Below are 22,125 nucleotides of genomic sequence, written 5' to 3'. Positions count from 1 at the left end.
TAATAGGAAACAGTTTGGTGCACCACAGGTTACTCTGTTTAATGGCCCATGTTGAAAATGCAAAACAAATGCAAAAGAATTTAAAGTGCACCACTTTTCTCATCATTTTGGGTTTAAGAAGCAGAGGAAGTGGAAGGTGCAGAGCTGGTGGTGCTCTGGTAGGAAGTGATGTCAGTAGTCTTCTGATGAGTTCTCCTCCATTATAAAGCTAATGGATCCATAATCTTCCCAGAGTGTGTGACAAGATATATACTCTTTTTTGTAATCATGATTTTTTTCACCAAGTTCTTGTAAATTTGCTATATAAACAAATATTGATGGAATGGTGTGGTGAAAGTGTACTATATGTTGTTATAGATAGATAGATAGTGTCGTAGACGGCTGGGGAGGTGACCCGGCCAGGGCGCCCAGGAGGACCGGAGGAGGGTTTGCGCCTTTTTCAGACCATGTTGGGGTGACCACGGGTTGGAAGCCTGGAAGCTCGACCCTGTAGGGGTCTGTGGTCGCCGCCAGGGGGCGCCCCACTGCCTTCGGAGCCCTGGACCTCAGAACTTCCGCCACAACCGGACGTGGTGGGGGGGAAGAGGAGCGGGGACACCCGGAGTACTTCCAGGTGTGCAGCCGGCTTGGGAGTGTCGGCGGAGGAGTGTCGGGAAGCACCTGGAGCTTGTCCGGGTGTGGATATAAGGGGACGCCTCCCTCCATTCAATGGCTAGAGTCGGGTGGAAGAGGACAGAGCTTGGAGGAGAGGAGAGGAGTGGAGGCGGATCAGAGAGAAAGGCATAGTGAGAAGGTCTGGGCTTAAGGGGGGATTGGTGCTGCGGCACAGGGTTGGTGCACTTTACTCTATTGTAAATTATATTGTAAGTAAACAAGTGTGGTGATCAACATCATGTCTACCTGTCTGTGTCCGGGATGTACCCCAATAGATACTTTATTAATCCCAATCTCCAGCAGACCCCCGTGACCCTGTATTCGGATTCAACGGGTTAGAAAATGGATGGATGGATGGATGGAAATTCCATATATTATATTATATATATAATATAATAGACATTTAATCAACAGTAGCTGGCATCCCTTTAAATTTGACAGTGCTTTCTGTGGAAAGATATGTTTGGTTGTATTTGGACATGATGGATTTGCTACATCTAAGTTCCAGTGCAGTTTATTGTTATGTGCAGACATTATAAAGAGATTCTTACTGGCATGTCTCAAAAACACTAGTGACAGTAGTATAATGCAAACAACAGATGATGAATACAGCAACATGTATTAAGCACAACATCCATCTATTCATCCATCTTCTTAACCTGCTTAACTAGCAATCATCACAACATCAGATGATATATATAAAATACTAGGCTGACCCGCCTTTTAAGGCGACCGACTTTTAAGTTGACCACTTCTTAAGGCAATTCAATATGTAGATCAATTTGATATTTTATTCAAACTCATTAATTTGGTTATATTGCATTTGAGCGGTATTACTTTAATACTCGTAGTTTCTGTTATTTTTGTGATGAAATTTTAAACTTTTTTTCTATATTGAGGTCACCCTTTTGAACCCCCCTGATATTTACTACGCGGTGAGGCATTTGTACTCCATCAACATTAATTATTTCCAGAGACATAATTTTGTCTATTTTTCCAGTGCATCACGCACAAAAGCAAGGGAACAATGGGAGCAGCAGAACTCCGCTCACATCATGTCGCTTTGTACCGCAAGCTGCAAGTAGTAAGTCTGTGATAAGCTGAATACCACTACGCTTTCCACTCACGGGATGGAAGGACAATCCCGACCGCTTTTATATAGTAAGAAAGAAGAAGAAGATATCGCACAGTCTGAAGCAGAAAATCATCTTTTACTTGGAAAACCGAAACTACAAATCCCATCATGCATTGCAAAATGGACGGGGCGTGAGTGAAACTCCACGCCTGCATAGCACTCACGGGACGGAAGGACACCCGACCGCTTTTATATAGAAGGATATATATATATATATATATATATATATATATATATATATATATATATATATATATATATATTGGTGAACGATAGGGGGCGCCCTCGCTCCCTTGAACCCCTGTCCACGACTCCAGACACCAGGTAAAAGTCCTCAAATCGACTTTATTGTTCTCCCCCAGTGTACAAAGCACACTCTCCTCCACAATACTCATAAATCACAATAAACCACAATAATAAACAAATAAACCAATCCTCCAGCTCCCAGACGCGTTGCCACCCTTCCACCCAGCTCAGCTCGTTGTCTGGGAGTTCCCACACTCCTTTTATACCTCCTGACCCGGAAGTGTTTCTGCCCAATAGTCCACAAGTCCTTTTCCCTTCCGGGTCAGGGTAAATAGTCCCTTTCTTCAACCCAGAAGTCCGTCGCTCTTCCTGTGACGAACCTCCGGGTCACAGGGCACGAAGAAGCCCTCGGTCCTCCCTGCAGCTCCCTCCTGTGGCCCCCACGGCATCCAGCAGGGCTTTGCATAAAACTCCAATGTCCATGATGCCCTGCTGGTCTTCTGGGGACCTCCACGCTGCAAGGAGGGCTCCACCTGGCGGCTTGGGGGTATTGGCCGGGATAAATGGCCGGCCATCCATTACAATATATATATATATATTATAGAAACACTCACTAAGTCTGAGCAGACAAACCCTCTCAATGCATTCCCCCTCCTCAAGTAAAAATAATAAAGGAAAATCTTAACATTTGAAGCCAGTAATGTCTCACTGATCTCATTTAGCACACTGACAAGCATGCAGTTTTAAAGCATTGATGGGTGTGGTACAAAAATGGTACAGACAATATACTAAGCTTTGTATTCTGAAATATTCCCAAACAATCTTTTTTTCTATCATATTTGTATGTTCTGTAAAAGTAAAAACACTGTCTAAATGAAATTAAACAGCAAAATCAATATTAGAGAGGCCATGTTTGTCTTGGCCTTATCTTTCTCTGAAAGTTCTGGAAGGTCTTGTTCTGACCTTCAAGTCACACCCTAGGCTTTCAGAAGTATGTCATGGTACAGGCTGATAATAGGTTTACTTTAAAATTACAGATTATAATTAAGCGCAGTGTTTTTGGTTGGCTGAAAGACTAGTAGGACAACAAATTTGTTAGTCCTGGGAGTCTGTGCTACTCCTTTCAGTAAAGCACATCGGACAGATGTGAAGATGAACAAAATTCTGTTTTGTAGTTAGCCACACACATTGTTGCAGAACTTTAGAATGAACAAGTCTGCTGTTCACAAAACTTGAACTCATTTCTTTAAAACTTACACGTGTCAAGCGGTTTAGTGTTAATGTCTCTTGCTAATGTCTAGTTTATTTATTCTAGTTGCTATCCTTTTGAGATGTATAATTAATGTGTATTTTGGTTAGTGTAAAGAGAGCACACAGGTTGGCTGACATTCTGTCTGGGTGGCTGGATGGCTCTGTCACTACCCGATCTGTGGTGCCTGCCCGATCTGCAAACGCTGTTGAAAGCCTAACTGCTGTGAAGTGTTCATGCATGCATTAAACAGGTTTGGCAGCACCATAAATGTGCGTGCGGATTAGGCTGACAATGGGGACCAGGTAGTGACCCACGCTGGGTGCATGAGACAAATCGGATGGAGACTCATATCGCAAAATAAAAAAACAGTGATTGGGCACAGTCGTAATAGTAAAGTTCTGCGCATGTGTGCGCGGCTCGGGTTGTCTTTGTGCACATGCGTGCACAGATTGGGTAGTGACAGGCTCCTTCCCCATCTGGAAAGATGCAACATCCCTCTGTTTGATCTGTCATGTGCACACCAGCGTGGCTGAATGGGAGTTGTAGTCTCAATGGGAGGCTCTGCTGGTTTTATTGGAAGCAGCCAGGGGAAGTGACAGGAAGGAACATTTTAGAGAAGTTCTGCTTGGCAGAGAAGTGCTTTCTGAGTGCATTGTGGTGGCACAGGAAGTACAGGTAGTCCCCGAGTTACAGATATCCGGCATATGACTTACAAAACGGGCCACAGCTTTTCCTTCATCTGTAAGGGAGACGTGACGCAGGCTCCTCAGTAACTGCCGCTCTGTCATCTCCAGCCTGCGGACGTAGCAAGCAGTGGCTGGAGAGGGTGGTTTCGCTGCTCGCGCAGTGTAGTGTCCCTCGGGCGGCTCCGGTTGATGAATGGGCTGGTTGGGGCCGCACCCCATTCATTCTCAGTGGGCGGTTGGGTGCGCGGCAAGCGCTCATGTGCAGGATGGAGGCTTAATGGGGCGGAAGGTGGTGGTTTGCTGCCCGCCCACCACGCCACCGCAGCCTCTGCTCCTGACTGGATGAAGGCTGGATGGGGCAGAGGGGGGCGTTTCACTGCCCGCCCACCACACAGCCTTGCAGTGTCCCTTGAACAGCTGCCCCATTCATTCTCCATGGGTGGCTGTTGATGCTTCAAGCAGAGACCCGGTTGTGGTTGAACGGAGGCCATTGAGGGTGGGGGGGCAGCATTGTAGTGTGCCTCAGGTGGCTGCCTGTTGAATGGGGGCAGTGGTACGCGATTCACTACCCGCCTTTGGCCACACTGTGTTCGCTTTCGGTGGGTTGACGCTGCAAGCAGCATACTGTATGCAAGTGGAGGTGACTATGTGGTGGGCGGGTGGTGAACTGCCCCTCACCCCCTCCATCCATTCTCAATAGCAAGCCTGCTTGTACTGTTACACACATAGCAGGAAGTTGTCTCTCGTTCAGTACATCAGACGTGTTGATGACGGGTGCCTTCCTGCTGTAATAGCATGTACAGTGCTGTGTAGAAGACCTCATCTTAACCTTTTGTTTTCACCCTTCAACAATGTCTCTGAAACACAAATCTGATACAAGTGCTGGTGATACAGTAAAGAACAGAAAAACCATCACCATGTAAAATAAAGTAGAAATAATAAAAAGGTCAGAGAGAGGTGAAACACCATCATTCATTGGCAGAGCACTTGGTTACAGTCGGTCAACAATAGCATTTATTATAATAATGTACCTGTTCTGACTTACATACAAATTCAACTTAAGAACAAACCGACAGTCTCTATCTCATATGTAACCCGGTGACTTCCTTTACTGATCTAACGGAAGCTGCTCTGTTTCTTCTAGACGAGTCGGAGTTGGGTGTGGAGGAAGAACAAAACTCGCTTAGGAGGAATGTAGGAGAAAAGATTTGTGAACCCTATGAAGAAGACTGTTTAAAGGACTTTCTTTGAATAAAAACATTTGTTTGAACCAGGGACTTATGTGGTTTAGTTGTGTCTGGGGTTTAAAGCTCTGATACGCCCCCTACAGTACACATTAGTCATAATTGTAGTTACATTTTTCTTACTGTAAACTAAAGGACTTCAGTGACTTCCATGCAGCTTTCAATTGGAGATATTATTTATTTCATTTTGACAAGCAAATATTTAAAATTCCAATATGTGTAATTGTACCTGCCAGGACAGTTTTTGGCCCCATGACGTAAACAGGTGTGATAATGGTTGGATTTCAAACCGCTTGTAGAATCAAAGTGGAAGGCCAGCTGTATTTTTGATCTTCTCATTGTTCAGTGGTGCGTCGCTTTTGGTCAGTCCAATTGCTTTTTGTGTATGGAGGAGGCTAACATGAATGTGAAATTCATAAGCAGAGGTAGGGCTTTATGTCAGTTGTGTGAGAAGTCCATGTCATCGCTCTGGTGATTACAGTTTCTGATAGAGTGTTCTATTATACTGCTTATTTTAATTTAGTAAATTCCTTTCCCCAAAGTGACTTACAATGCAGTGGTAAGCGCTGCAATTTGAAGTGCCCTGGCCTCTCCTGCAGATTTAGAGCCAAACTGATAGATAGATAGATACTTTATTCATCCCAAGGGGAAATTCACATACTCCAGCCGCAGCATACTGATACAAAAACAATATTAAATTAAAGAGTAATAAAAATGCAGGTAAAAACAGACAATAACCTTGAATACTGTTTACCCGGGTGGAATTGAAGAGTCGCATAGTGTGGGGGAGGAACGATCGCCTCAGTCTGTCAGTGGAACAGGACGGTGACAGCAGTCTGTCACTGAAGCTGCTCCTCTGTCTGGAGATGATCCTGTTCAGTGGATGCAGTGGATTCTCCATTATTGACAGGAGCCTGCTCAGTGCCCGTCGCTGTGCCATGGATGTCAAACTGTCCAGCTCTGTGCCTACAATAGAGCCTGCCTTCCTCACCAGTTTGTCCAGGTGTGAGGCGTCCCTCTTCTTTATGCTGCCTCCCCAGCACACCACCGCGTAGAAGAGGGCGCTCGCCACAACCGTCTGATAGAACATCTGCAGCATCTTATTGCAGATGTTGAAGGACGCCAGTCTTCTAAGGAAGTATAGTCGGCTCTGTCCTCTTTTGCACAGAGCATCAGTATTGACAGTCCAGTCCAGTTTATCATTCAGCTGCACTCCCAGGTATTTATAGGTCTGCACCCTCTGAACAGTCTCCTCTGATAATCACAGGGTCTAGGAGGGGCCAAGCCTCCTAAAATCCACAACCAGCTCCTTGGTCTTGCTGGTGTTCAGGTGTAGGTGGTTTGAGTCGCACCATTTAACAAAATCCTTGATTAGGTTCCTATACTCCTCCTCCTGCCCACTCCTGATGCAGCCCACGATAGCAGTGTCGATAGCATGTACCCTTAACTATATACCTAGATAACACTTATTTTTGTGAGCAGTGGATGAAATTTGAAACTAATTATTAACATAGTTATTATTTATCCTAAAATTAACTGCTGTATTTGTTTAGATGCTTACTAATTAAACACATTAGATGGATTGGAAAATGGTCGTAGTTTGAGGTGATTTTTAATACAAATAAGAGGATGTCACAGCCTGAAAATGTAAATACAGAGGTATTGCAGTTCTTGTGTTAATAAATACTACCAGTAATTCCCATCACCCAGTAGGTGCTTTTGAAAATGTAGAATTTCCATTACTTACATGGAAAGGTGTAAATTGAAAAGATAAGCCACATTTTTTATTATTAGCAACATGCTGACCACCATTTCGAAGCTGTAAAGCAGATGTTGGGAATTGGAAAAAAAAGAACCAGTGATGTAAACCTACGCGTGCCACTCTGTCTGATTCTTCAGTTTTGCTCATTTATAGTGTTATATTTTTCTGCCATGCCAGATTTCTCTTTGTGAAATTGTACAAAATCAAGTCCTTTCAAGTGTGTGAAAATGTTCAGCTATTAATATTTTTGTTTGATCATAGTAAGTCAAAAATGTAAGCTGTTAGTATTTTTTTCTTTTTAAGGTCATGCAGTAAATTGTTTTTATTATAAAACTTATAGATTGTACAACCAGTATGAAAAACCTATTTTGGCAGGGTGTAAATTCTAAGAAAACGAGAATAAGTTGATTTATAAACTACACTTGAAATATTTTGCCAAAATTCAGTTGTCAATATGCTTCAATTACATTCTCTCTGTTAGGATTAGCAAGCTTCATTGACTGAGCTCCTGTAATTACTGCTTATTGTCAATAACCATTTATTTGCAGTAGTAAATATTTTGATGTTTTTCACCTGGTTGATTTTTTTTTTTTTGACTAATGTTACACCTTTGTCATGTTATATATTGCAGTGCTCAGATTTTGGTAGAGGGCAGCACACATCTTTGGCTTCATCATGGGTGAACTATTTAGAAGCGAGGAGATGACACTGGCACAACTCTTTCTGCAGTCCGAGGCTGCTTACTGTTGTGTCAGCGAGCTTGGGGAGCTGGGAATGGTCCAATTCCGAGATGTAAGTAAACAGAGCTTACTAAATTTCCATTAATTGAATTATGTTCCAGATCAGATTTCAATGGTTGGAGGTCTCACACTAATCTGTGCTTTCCATTTCATTGGTAGCTCAATCCAGATGTAAACGTTTTCCAGCGGAAGTTTGTAAATGAAGTGAGGAGGTGTGAGGAGATGGATCGCAAACTAAGTAAGTCCCCTTTATATATGTATGTGTTTATTTAAAAAAATGATCACTGCCAGAATAAATATTCAAGTTTATTTGAAACTGTTATATAAAACAGGTGACACAGTGTTTTCCTATAGGAGTCGCTACCTCCCTGGCAATACATTCGTTTTGTAATTGCAGCATCTTAAGTAAGCTGAAACTATATAGATATAATATTAAAAGGTAATACCCCTCCCTTAGTGATACGGCAGTAAGAAATCACATAGGAGAAATAACTTAGCTCTCTTTAATGACTGTTTGTGTGGCATAACAGACAGGAAGCCATGACAAGACCTCGTGTAGAGTCTGCTATTTTCGTCTCTGCATTGGAAGGATTTTCAGGATCGGATGACGGTATCTCCCATTTGTCCTTCGGCTTCCAAGGTGTGCCGGGCAAGGTTTTATACCCTTTCTTCATGTGCAGGCCCCCACTTAGGTACAGTAAATCATGCCATTCCAAACAAGGAAAAGAAGATCCAATGTCATGCTGACCGTCACACAGAAATAGTATAATGCCCATTCTTATAGTTGTCTCTTTCTTGTCTTCTAATGCTTGCCTAGCAGTTCTAAATGATGAGCCCCTGTGTGCTAAATCTGGCCTTATGTTAGCTGTACATGTGAGTGGATTTATAAAATATTTTTTGCACAGAGCACAGTGACATATTAAACTTATGTACTTATTACACACAGGGACAAAGGACTAATTTTGTTATCCCAATTAGGGCTACATGTAGGGGCCACAACAACAACATTTATTTCCATAGCACATTTTCATACAAACAATGTAGCACAATGTAGTTTTAAAAATGTCAAAAAGAAAGTTACAAGAAAAGAAAAATAAATAAGAGTAGACAGTAATATTAAATAATAAGTAACAAAGAAATAAATCTAAGCAATCTTAAAAAACAGATAAATATGAAGTAAAAGAGTAGCGTCCTTATATACAACTAGCCGTCCCCCACAGCTGTACCCGCGTAGTAGTGAAACAGGACATACTTTAAAAAGCAAAGACAAGGTACACCTTAAAACGCAGAGGTAAACCAACTCAAATGGAGGCTGGCGCGTGAGTGAAGGAGGCCCTGCCCGGCTCCCCACTCCAGATGTGTCATGCTTCCCTCTCCCCTCAGCCTACAGCCTGTGTCTTGGATTATGTGCGAATATTATCGCTCCTGCAAGCAAACTATGATTCTAAGCGCGATAAGAGAAGTCGCAAAATCAACCAGAATGTTCAAGCAAATTCTAGAAAGAAACCCGATCTAAATCCGTTAAGTAGTTCTCTCATTCACTAGCTAAGCGGAAGTAAGGTACACCCCAAGGCTGGCATGTGAGTGAGGAGGGCCTTGCCCTCCTCCACTCAGCCCATAGTCACTCTCTCAGATTCATGCAAATAAATCGGTACTGCAAGCACTATAATACTTAGTGCGATGAGAGAAGTAGCAAAGTCAACCAGAATGTTCAAGCAAATTAGAGAAAAAAAAAACAATCTAAATCCGTTCAGTAGTTCTCTCGTGAAAAGCGGACAGACAGACGTTGGAGAGAGAGAGATGCTGTAAGTCTCTAAAGATGAGTCCAGTGTTAAGATCAAATGGCCAGGAGGACAGAAAAAACAAACAAAAAAAAAAAAACTCCAATTAGGCTGGAGGAAAAAACAACAAAATCAGCAGGGGTTCCAAGGCCAAAAGACTGCCCAGCTCCCACTGGGCACTAGTAGTGAATATCATAATTTTCTCAGTATAGAATCATTATCTGAGATTTTTCAGGTAAGGAAAACAGACGTTTTAAGATAAAATAGTTATTTCAGGTAACAAAGACAGAAGTTCCATGGTAAATTAGTTGTAATCACTAGCCATGGTGCCGGAGAGTGGCAACCTGTTGCATGCTGACTAGCATATAAGTAGCAGTTTTATTGTACTCTATACATCTGACAATACTGTTAATATAAACCTATAAAACTGTAGAAGTTTGCCATACAAGCTCTTTTGTTTCATTGTATGGTGCCACGTAGTATCCTGTTGAGCGTGTAGCATGGGTGGAAGTTGGCATCTCAACAGTAGAAAATCCTAATTCAAAGACGTCATCCGTCTGTTGAACCCCCTGTATGATGGGTCTGACTGAAAAATACTTCAGTAAAACAGTAGACCATAAAAAGTTCAAATTTACTCAAGAAAGAGGTTACACCTTTCACAGCCATCAAGAGTATCCCAAATGGTACAGATATACAGGGAAATGGAAGGCATGGCGGATCAGGATTACTCAAATGACAACAGGCTAGCCTATTACGTAATATTGTATAGTGGTTACAGTAGATTCCTATGACATGCAGTCCTTTTCAAAATGCACCGAATAAACATCAGAGCTAAGTTGCAGTTTGTATGTAGTGGTTCCCTACACAGTGGCATATGCTGTCTTATTCAAGAATGTTGCCTGAATTTTCTTCATATATGAATCAAGTGTTCAACAGAAACATGATAATCACCACTTCAGATGACCTGGTATAATTTGGTACAATTTAAAGCTGTTCAAAATGCTAAACTAGTCCATGTAAGGTTGGTGATAGTCAGTGGTCGTTGTAATGAAAGTTGTGAATAGAGCCCCTCCTCTGGAAGCATTTGAATCAGTTTTGTGAAGTTGCTACACTGCAAGTGGAAGATGACAAATATCTGTACATGATGAAATCATTCACCCTCCTGTGGTGGTGGTGGTCTTCTTCTGAACCTTCTAGTTTTTTGTTTTCTTATAAATGAGAGAGTCTCATTGCCATCCTTTTCTTGTTATCATGTATGTATGTATGTATGTATGTATGTATGTATGTATGTATGTATGTATGTATGTCTGCACCATTCACTGTTAGGCTCACTGCCCAGCCACTCAAGCAGCAGCAGTTCTGCCTTTTTCAGACTTGCCTCAGTAGTTCATTTCACTGACAAAATTTTCATCTGGTCATTTTTGATGTATAATTGTTGTTTTCAAACCATTTTGAGCACAGCCTGTCCAATTGTGAATTTGAAATGGTAACAATGACGGACAGCCCTGTAGTGGTATTTATGGGTGTGTGTGGTGTGTAAATGTCATCATTTGTATACCTGGCCATGCTGGTTTTCTTGCAAATATGTACACTGCTTCTGAGCGTAACATACTGTATACATGTGTACGTTTGGAAATAAATTATGTATACACATACATCTATAATACCGTTTAAAAGTTTGTAAAGCCCTATTGTTATTTTTAAATGTTATCATTTCTATAATGAAATCTTTCAGTAATGAAAACTTTTATTTTTCTATAATGTGTTTAGAGGAACTAATAGAAAGTGAATTTGGTGCATCACAAATAGTAATTAATAAGGAAAAGTATAAACTTTTTTTCAAAAAACAAAGATGGGCACCTCTTACAGCAGCCACAACAGCACATGAACATTTACTATAGTCTGTACTCATTTGTTTATGAACAGAATCACAAATGGGTTCGTCAGTTTAATGTTGAACAATTTTTTTGTTTGATGTTGATTTACGAGGAGTAGGTAAAGGTTTTGATGGCAATTTATTCTCTCCTCCAAAGGAGCATCTATATTAACTATCTAATATGCTAATGTAATATCTAATAATCTAATAGCAATTTGTAACGTATGTTAAGTGATTAACCTTAAGTTGAAAATGTTAAATATAACCTTATGATCTTAAACAAATGAAATCAGAATAAACTATCCATCCATCCATCCATCCATCCATTATCCAACCCGTTATATCCTAACTGCAGGGTCACGGGGGTCTGCTGGAGCCAATCCCAGCCAACACAGGGCGCAAGACAGGACACAAGCCTCAGGCAGGGCACCAGCCCACCGCAGGGCACACAGACACACACACCAAGCACACACTAGGGACAATTTAGGATCACCAATGCACAGAATAAACTAGCTCATTTATTTTCTAGACTGTCTAGAGTAGTTCTGGAAGCAGAATGGTGACACCTTGTTTAGCACTGCTGCCTAGCAGCTTCAAGAGTCTGAGTTTTATTTCCTGTCACTGCCTACTGACATGCTTTATATCATGCGGTTATTTTATTTACATACCAAAGATTTGCTTAATAGATTCACACATTTATAATATGTACTGTGTATAACTTGAAGAAGAAAAGCTCATGAATAGGATCTTAAGAAAATACAAGTATTATAAAATTATAATCTTCCTTTTGTGGTCAAATTTAAACCCATTCTTTCTTTCTTTCTTTCTTTCTTTTTGTGTAATTATTCTTTCATTTAGAAAACCTCAGAAAATGTTCAAGTTTCTTTTTTCTACATATCTCATTCTCTGCTGTCTTTATCCTTTTAAGGGTTTGTAGAAAAAGAAATTAAAAAAGCTAACATACCCATTATGGATACGGGGGAAAATCCTGATGTTCCTTTGCCAAGAGACATGATTGACTTAGAGGTACGTGATTTGAAGTGAGATTTATTACAAGTTTTCAATTTATGTTTGTGGTGTTTAAATCATTTACCTTACATATGCTAGATTAGGATTAATTTGTCAGAGTAAGATCTTTGGGAATCAGCAGGCATCTCTTTCTTTTAACAGAGATAATCAAGTTTGTTAAAATTGTGCCCTATAGTGTTTATTTCAAGAACGGTTTAGATTTAGTTTCTTTTATGTGTTTTACAATTTTTTATATATTTTTATGCTTTAGTACTCTTCATTTTAAGTGCAATTACTTTTTTATTGAAACAATTTATAACTGTTCAGCATTGTCAGTATACTGTATTTAAGCCCTTCGTTTCTGAATTGGCTCCTTTCTTCACACATTATTGTATTTTTCCCCCTCATGTTTTAAACTGATAGAGATCATGACATGACATGACATTTCATGTGATTAGTAAGGATCAGAAGTACAACTGCATCTCTGATTAGTGTTTCTACAGCATTAAACATGTGCTTGTGATGTATGATGGCAAATAAAAAAGCCAGTTTCTTAGTACTTTGTTGCAGGCGTGATATTATTAGTGAATCCACGTTGAATTAGGTGGAGAGGTGGAATAAAAAGATTATAGCAGCATTCATTAAGCCTATACGGCTAGAGCAGTGGTCTAAAGATGGAGCAAAAGAAAGGTCAGAGGATATCTCATTCACTCCCGATTTAAGGCTTGAGCTCTGTCCATGTCTTGGTGCAAGAAGTCTCAGTGATCAGTTCCTGACTGAGTTTCCATGTGTAACTCAATAATGTAAAAAGAGCCAGTAACTGATATGATCTCTGGTGTCTTGTTTCAGTAAACAAAATCCATTCTTTAAATAAATTGTTAATTGTTTTCTTGGTTATTGTCTTTAGTGAGTACAAATAAATTTTTATTGTAATTGGCTAGAAGATCATTGTAATATTGCCTATAGGTGCTTGTTCTTACACAGAAATCGTGTGACATTGTTGTGCGACTAAAGGCTTGTGAATTAACTGACATGCTTTATTGGAACCATTTTCTTATGTTTATTTTGTGTCTTGCATGTTAAGTTATCATACAGTAATGAACTGCAAAATGGGTGTTTCACTATTGACATTGCAAAACTGAGCATATTTAATTTTGTAGACAAATCAAGAATACAATAAGTAATGAAATGATGAATTGTTTTTAAGTTTTTCAATTGTTAATATTGCTGAATATCCTGGCCGGCCTGTACACTGGTACTGTGAGTGCTGTGCAGAGTGGAGGCAGAACCTCTGTGTTTTTCGCAGTTGATTCAGGGGTTTGTCGGAGGTGTGTTCTGTTCTACTCTGTTCAATGCTTGAATGGACTGGGCATTGGGCAGGGTCATGGGGTCCAGTGGCTGTGGGGCATCTGTTGGTGAAGGGAGATCCAATGATGTTGACTTTGCCGACGATGCTGTGATCTTTGCGGAGTCAATGGAGGCTCTGATTGGGGCTCTCGAGAAACTGAGTGAGGAGTCTGAGTGTCTGGGCTTACGAGTGTTCTGATAAAAACCAACATCCAGGCCTTTAATGACCTCTTGGGCATGACCATCAGCAGTGTGTCTGTCTGCAGAGAGATTGTCAACCTCATCGAAAAAGTTAACTTATCTCTGCAGTGACATTCAAGTGTCTGGTGACTCTTCCTATGAAGTCAGTAGATGGATTGGGAGAGCATGGGGGGTCATGAGGTCGATGGAAAGGGGTATGTGGCACTCCCTATATCTCTGCAAAAAGACGAAGGTCCAAGTCTTTAGAGTCCTGGTGCTTCTTGTCTTGCTGTATGGTTGCAAGACATGGGCGGTATCTAGTGACCTGAGAGGAAGACTGGACTGCTTTGGTATTGTGTGTCTTTTCAGGAGCCATTGGTCTGACTTTGTGTTGCTCATGGAGTTCCAAATGAGGCACATGACCTGCATTGTGAAGGAGCGTCAGTTACGGCGCTACGGCCATGTGGCGTGATTCCCCTGAGGGTGATCCGGCTCGCAGGATCCTCATTGTTGAGGACCCGAGTGGCTGAGCCAGGCCAAGGGAACGCCCACGTAACACCTGGCTGCAGCAGATAGAGGGTCATTTCCAGGAGGTAGGACTGGACAGCAGATGCCTGAGGGGTTGCTAACCAAGATTCCAAGCTATTTCATCATGTGGAGGATGCGGCAACGCGCTATACCAGTTCATGCACCTCAACCTTACCTGACTGAATATTGTATATGTGTATGTTCTTAATGTAATCATTGTCATAAATAGGCATATCACTTTCATGTATATTGCAAAACCTTGACAGGCTACATTTGAGAAGCTGGAAAATGAACTCAAAGAGATCAATACAAACCAAGAGGCACTGAAGAAGAACTTCCTTGAACTGACAGAGTTGAAACACATCCTGAGGAGGACGCAGCAGTTTTTCGATGAGGTCAGGATATCGTTTTTGGGTTTCATGATTCTAGTTATCTCAGCTCAGAAATATGCCCTGCTTAGTTTGTATGTGCTGCTGGTCATTTCAGGAAGCCCCCCAGCACCACCTGCCTATTGGTATTCTTTGTATAAAGTGCATACTACTCATACTTCATAAAGTTCTGACCTTTTTACATTACTGGCACTGTGAAATGAGATGAACTCTGTGTTTTTACATTAAATTCAGCTTTGAAATAGCAATTTAATGTACAAGTAACTGTTCTGTTTGAGTTTACAATTCACATTTAAAGTATTCCAGTGCTGCATGCAAAATATTGTAAATACCTTGCAATACAGTATTTAAGTGCTGGTTGCGTTATTTACAAATATTTATAATGTATGCTGTTATGGCTGTTATTAGCCACTTTTAATTGTATTAGAAGTATGTATTTGTCTCTTAGGAGAAACTAATTGAACGTATGCACTTAAGTTGTTCAAAATATTGTATCTCCACAGTTTCCAAATTTCCTCTTTAAGCTTAAACTTCATTTAGAAATATAGTATAGCATATAGTACACTCTGTTATAATGAGTATACACTGCGATCCCTTGTAAGACTGAGCGCTCTCTTATTCACAGTTGCAATGTAATGTTTGGAAAGGCCAAAACACTACCAGCTAATGTTTTTCAATGTTTTAGCATTCAGGTTTCTTGTGCCCTTTCATTTTATTTTATTCCCTGCTGTGATGTGCATGCATTGTTTTTTCCTGTTTTATCAGGAGTTCTCATCATCTGGTGATCTTGTGGTAGGCTTTTTGCATACATTTTCTTTTGCCACTGTTATTTCATGTGTTGTTTATTTAGTATCTCTGGGTAATTTATGGACATTTTGCATGTATAATACTTGCATTGAAAAGTAACTTTTCCTGGTGAGCAGGAGTTGGTCTCTAGAGTTTCTTCTCCAATACATGATCTGGGTTGCATAGGTCAAGGCCACCTGCCAAACACAGTTATTTATGTCTTTAACATTTTAAATTAAATCTGAAAGGCAGATCGGTGTTAATTGCCTTTGACATCCTAATGTACCTTTAAACGCACTGCACTGTGTGATGTTTGTAGCAGCTTTGCCACTATATCCACTTTTATCTGTGATCATCAAATACACATATTAACCCATTGATAAGTTTTTTATTTTTTTAATCAACTTCTGTACTCTCCAACTACAGATTACTGAATTTATCAATGTGTTATTCTGTTCAGAATCAGAAGAAAATGGCAAATACTTTACTGCTGCCTAAAATATCAATAGAATCCAAGCTGCAAGCAGTTTTCTCTGTTTTCCTTATGTGTATGATATGTATGCATAAGTCAGTCAGTCATTCATTATCCAACCCGCTATATCCTAACACAGGGTCACGGGGAGTCTGCTGGAGCCAATCCCAGCCAACACAGGGTGCAAAGCAGGCACAAATCCCAGGCAGGGCGCCAGCCCACTGCATGTATGCATAAGTGATTTATCTAATTATCATATGTTTCTATCAATAGATACATTTTAATTTATCTATTATCATTTTTACTTTTGTTTGATAAGCTCATTTTAAGTAAACAATACTGATTGTTAAGCAAGACCACAGTGGATTTTTTTTTTCTTCAAATTATGCATTGAAGGAGGCATAATTTCTTCACTGTTAGTTCAGTCTTAGCCAAACATCGTTGCAATGTCAGAATTTGGTACTTGAATTGACATTATTTGCTTTACAGAAGAGGGTCACATGGGCAGCCAGGGCCTATTCCAGCAATTATCAGGTGCAAAGCAGGAACATTCCCTGGACAGGGTGCCAGCCCATTATAGAGTGTATATATATATATATATATATATATATATATATATATATATATATATATATATATATATATATATATATATATATATATATATATATATATATACAGTGGGTACGGAAAGTATTCAGACCCGCTTCAATTTTTCACTTTGTTATATTGCAGCCATTTGCTAAAATCATTTAAATAAATTTTTTTCCTCATTAATGTACACACAGCACCCCATATTGACAGACAAAAAAAAGAAAGTTGTTGCAGATTTATTAAAAAAGAAAAACTGAAATATCACCTGGTCCTAAGTATTCAGACCCTTTGCTCAGTTTTTAGTAGAAGCACCCTTTTGAGCTCATACAGCCATGAGTCTTTTTGGCAAAGATGCAACAAGTTTTTCACACCTGGATTTGGGGATCCTCTGCCATTCCTCCTTGCAGATCCTCTCCAGTTCTGTCAGGTTGGATGGTAAACGTTGGTGGACAGCCATTTTTAGGTCTCTCCAGAGATGCTCCATTGGGTTTAAGTCAGGGCTCTGGCTGGGCCATTCAAGAACAGTCACAGAGTTATTGGGAAGCCACTCCTTCGTTATTTTAGCTGTGTGCTTAGGGTCATTGTCTTGTTGGAAGATAAACCTTCGGCCCAGTCTGAGGTCCTTAGCACTCTGGAGAAGGTTTTTGTCCAGGATATCCCTGTACTTGGCCGCATTCATCTTTCCCTCGATTGCAACCAGTCGTCCTGTCCCTGCAGCTGAAAAACACCTCCACAACATGATGCTGCCACCGCCATGCTTCATTGTGGGGACTATATTGGACAAGTGATGAGCAGTGCCTGGTTGTCTCCACACATACCGAGAATTAGAATTAAGGCCAAAAAGTTCTATCTTGGTCTCATCAGACCAGAGAATCTTATTTCTCACCATCTCAGAGTCCTTCAGGTGTCTTTTAGCAAACTCCATGCGGGCTGTCATGTGTCTTGCACCGAGGAGAGGCTTCCGACAGGCCACTCTGCCATAAAGCCCTGACTGGTGGAGGGCTGCAGTGATGTTTGACTTTCTACAACTTTCTCCCATCTCCTGACTGCATCTCTGGAGCTCAGCCATAGTGATCTTTGGGTTCTTCTTTACCTCTCTCACCAAGGCTCTTCTCCCCCGGTAGCTCAGCTTGGCCGGACGGCCAGCTCTAGGAAGGGTTCTGGTCGTCCCAAACGTCTTCCATTTAAGGATTATGGAGGCCACTGTGCTCTTGGGAACCTTAAGTGCAGCAGAAATTTTTTTGTAACCTTGGCCAGATCTGTGCCTTGCCACAATTGTGTCTCTGAGCTCTTCAGGCAGTTCCTTTGACCTCATGATTCTCATTTGCTCTGACATGCATTGTGAGCTGTAAGGTCTTATATAGACAGGTGTGTGGCTTTCCTAATCAAGTCCAATCAGTATAATCAAACACAGCTGGACTGAAATGAAGGTGATCTCAAGGATGATCAGAAGAAATGGAAAGCACCGGAGTTAAATATATGAGTGACACAGCAAAGGGTCTGAATACTTAGGACCATGTGATATTTCAGTTTTTCTTTTTTAATAAATCTGCAACAATTTAAAAAATTCTTTTTTGTCTGTCAATATGGGGTGCTGTGTGTACATTAATGAGGAAAAAAATTAATTTAAATGATTTCAGCAAATGCCTGCAATATAACAAAGAGTGAAAAATTGAAGGGGGTCTGAATACTTTCCATACCCACTGTATGTATATATATATATATATATACACACACGCACACACACGGGCCAATTTAGCAAAGGCAGTTTACCTAACCTGCATGTATTTGGACTCTGGGAGAAAATCAGAGCACCAGGAGGAAAACATGCAAACTCCATACAAAGAACACCCAGGATGTGATTGCCAGTCGATAACGATTTAAGATTAAAGTGGACCTTTGCAAATAGACAGTTAAACAGAATGAGGCGATGCTTCTGTTTTTACTGTAATCTCCAGAATTCTTCAAAAGTACATTTTTCTCAAAGAGCACAGTGACAAATCTAATCATTCCTCGTTTGGCTATTCTATCTACAGGTGGCTTTGACCTATAAAAAGCACACAAGTTTTTTTTTTAATGGGTTGTGCAGAACAGAAACTGTTGTATTTCATTTTAATCACTTTAACATATACTCGCGCCATGTCTTAGAAGAAGTGGCTAGCTGTGATTTAAAAACAATGTGATCAAAACGGCATCTCATTAACCTCTTCAGTCCCAGCAAAATGAAATGGGTTTTTGGACCATATCTAAGTAGACCTTTTTATATTTTACACAATGAATATTTAAAGTAATATAGCTTAAAAAGCTGAAGGGATGCATGAATAACAGCAAGGGGTTTATTCCCCTTCATTTTGTGTGTAATCCCGCAGTATGAACAGTCTTAAAGCATTTCCATCTCTATGGCTTGGAATTGAAAGTATTTTGTTTAATTCAAAATGAAGTCGAATAATATGAGCCAGGATGCATTTTTTTTCTTACCAGCATTATTTTTTTTTTATTGCTGGTTCTTCCACGTTTAATTTGGTGTTAATTGTTGTCATGGTGCTGAAGGGGTTAAAGCTGGTCATCTTGTTGGTAACTTCACCTTTAACATGACTTTGTTGTAGTCACATGCAACTGTTTTTGAAAATCATTTTTTCTTCAGGGTGGTGGATAAATTGCAGAAAATGATTGTGTTCCTTTGGTAAAATGCTTTGTATTTTCCCTTGGATTCATTATAAAGTAAGCCAAAGTGTTGTATGTTTGAAAAAGCTGATTGGAAAAATAAATGTTCAGCTGTATGAGAAAGATAGCATAATTGCTCGTTATTGGCATGCGGCTTTTCTGCTCCTTTTTTTTTTTTTTTTTTTAAACAGAGGCCTTTTTATTTTTTCTAATTTCTTTTGCTTGTCTGCCCAATTTCTTCTTTCTGTTGCCTTTCCTGGTATATGTTTAGTGAAGTACTCATGTTTGTTAAAGCATACATAACTTGTGATGACCCATCTCTTGTATATATTTCTCTTCTGGTTCATCCTGCTTTCACTTCAAAACCGGTCCCGCCCACACGCAGCTGACACGGCATTTCTCAATTCCTATTTGTCCTCTTCCAAACCCTTCCCCGTGCTGCCTGTGGCCTCCCATACACCTTGCTTATTTACACTGCGACGGTTGTTTCCTAAGCCTTTGTTATTAAATGAACAACAGTATCTTCTCTGTCGACGGGTTTTTGTACAACATCATCTCTATTCCGGGATCCAGCAACTGCTGTCTCCAGCAAAACACCTATTCACAACTTTACAGGAAGTCAGTGAAGTTGAGAGAGGGTAGGTGTGATATGTTCAGTGGATTTAGAGCAGCAGGTTATTATCCTGGCAGCAGAATTTTGAAGAAGTTGTAAGCGATGGATACGTTTTTGTGGGATCCCAGATAGAATAGCATTACAGTAATCTATACGTGAGGTGACTCGGGCATTAACGATACTTCAGTACTGTGTTGCATAAGAACAGGATGAAGTCTAGAAATGTTTCGGAGATCGAAGAAGGCAGTCCGAGAAATATTACTTATATGGGAGGAATTATTTAATAATAATAATAATTATTATTATTATTTAATAATTGCCATTATTAGTGTATAAATGGATATAAATAATTGCATGTAAACGATTCGCCAGAATCTGTTTTATGTAAATAATACTGTTTTAAACATTGCCACTCGCAATAGGGTGGACGCGCTGACATATCGTGTTGACTAGGCAACACAGTGAATGCGGTGTCTGTCTATATATGTCTATGCTCTCGACCGTTGGCATTGGTTTCACTCCTTGCTATTTTCATCATACTGCGACGGTTGTTTTCTAAGCCTTTGTTATAAAATGAAAGACAGTATCTTCTCTGTCGACAGGTTTTCAGCTAGTATCAAATTATTTAGCTAATCATTTTTAAAAAAATATATATTAAATGCAATTCCATTACATTCAAATATACTTTTATTCTCCGGTGTAGCCCTGAAATGGTGTTTTCTTATTTCAATTTATATATAAATATTTTGCCGATTCTCTCAGCAAATGTTCTTTTTGTGCTAATGGTAATTAAGTATTTTACGAAGTTAGAAATGTTTATGTTATTATTCATTAGTGCTTTACTTTTTATAGACTTGTAGATACATTGCAAATTGCTATATGTATACAGTGCATGCCAGTGTGAGGAGGTAAATGCAGCTTAAGCTAACTTCCATAAGATCACACGTTAAAGTAGCAGTGGAGTGTGAAGCTACAATCTAACTCCTAAATCACAGTTTTTCTAAATAGCACCCTGCTTAATCTAAAATCCTTATCTTTGATAGCAGACAGGGGACTGGTATGTAACTGCATTCCACCTTTTCTTTTTGTAATTTGATTAGTTATCCCAGTTTGGATGTGGTGTGTTAGCTGTATACATAGTTTAGACAAATTGTATTATTTAGCTACTAGCTGTACCCCCACGGCTCTGACCATGTAGTAGTTCAACAGGACAGTGAGAAGGACTCCGCGTGATTCCCCACTCTTGACGTCACGCTTCCCTCTCCCCTCGTCCCGCAGCCTCTCTCTTGGATAAGCGCGAATATATCACTGATTCTTAGCATGATGAGAGAAGTTGCAAAATGAACCAGAGTGTTCAAGCAAATTCTAGAACAGTGTTTCCCAGCCTCGATCCTGTGGCCCTACGGTGGCCGCAGGTTTTTGTTCTAACCAGATTCCTAATCAGTGACAACACCTGATTTAATTAGCTGGTATTATTTTTCTCTTAGTCTGCATTCAGAAATGCACAGCAGCATGCTTTTTACATTTATAAGACATTTAGAAATATTTCTGCTTTTGCTCTAGATTTAAATGCTTAACTCTCTTTTGTTGATTTCATTCTATTTTGCCCTTTCTCTGTGCAGTTTTTCCCCTTCATTGTATTAACGACAATTAAAAATGAGCAGAGAACACACGCTGGCAAACAACACTGAATAATCAAAGGCTGCTACTTTAGTGTTAGTAAAAAATGTATTATTTATTATTATTCATATATAACTGCTTGGTACATTTTAATATATATATTATATATATATATTTTTTTACCAAACTTAGTTTTCTAATATCTATATTGTTCCCAAAACACAGAACTTGGGAAATAACTCATCACTTAATTAGCCCAGGAGTCCAATTAAAAACAAAAGCTGGTTGGAACAAAAACCTGCAGCCACAGGGGATCCCCAGGACCGAGTTTGGGAAACACTGTTCTAGAATAAAGCCCGCTCTAAATCCGTTAAGTTTCTGTCGTTCGCTGGCTAAGTGGAGGTAAGATATGCCCCAAGACTGTCATGTGAGTAAGGAGGGCCCCGCTCCCCTCCCGTTGGCCTGCTGCATATCTCTTGGATTTGCGTAAATAAATCGGTACCACAAACAGACTATGATACGTAACGCAATAAGAGAAGTTGCAAAAT

At 40.0% G+C, this 22,125-nt stretch overlaps 1 protein-coding gene across 4 annotated transcripts in view; it reads left to right on the top strand.

The window, feature by feature from the left end:
• atp6v0a1a (ATPase H+ transporting V0 subunit a1a) overlaps window positions 1–22,125 on the top strand; it is a 74,268-nt gene that overhangs the window by 4,332 nt on the left and 47,811 nt on the right. For all 4 annotated transcript variants that reach the window (XM_039740116.1, XM_039740115.1, XM_039740114.1 and 1 more), the window contains exons 2-5: window positions 7,611–7,771; window positions 7,879–7,957; window positions 12,305–12,402; window positions 14,706–14,834. In XM_039740116.1, coding sequence (XP_039596050.1) covers window positions 7,655–7,771; window positions 7,879–7,957; window positions 12,305–12,402; window positions 14,706–14,834 — 423 coding nt within the window. In that variant the 5' untranslated portion in view covers window positions 7,611–7,654. The remainder of the gene's footprint in view (window positions 1–7,610; window positions 7,772–7,878; window positions 7,958–12,304; window positions 12,403–14,705; window positions 14,835–22,125) is intronic.

This window comes from Polypterus senegalus, chromosome 17, assembly GCF_016835505.1.
Source record: "Polypterus senegalus isolate Bchr_013 chromosome 17, ASM1683550v1, whole genome shotgun sequence".
Classification (NCBI taxonomy): Eukaryota; Metazoa; Chordata; class Cladistia; order Polypteriformes; family Polypteridae; genus Polypterus; species Polypterus senegalus.
Note: the sequence above shows the minus strand (reverse complement) of the source record. Positions and strands in the feature narration are given on the sequence as shown.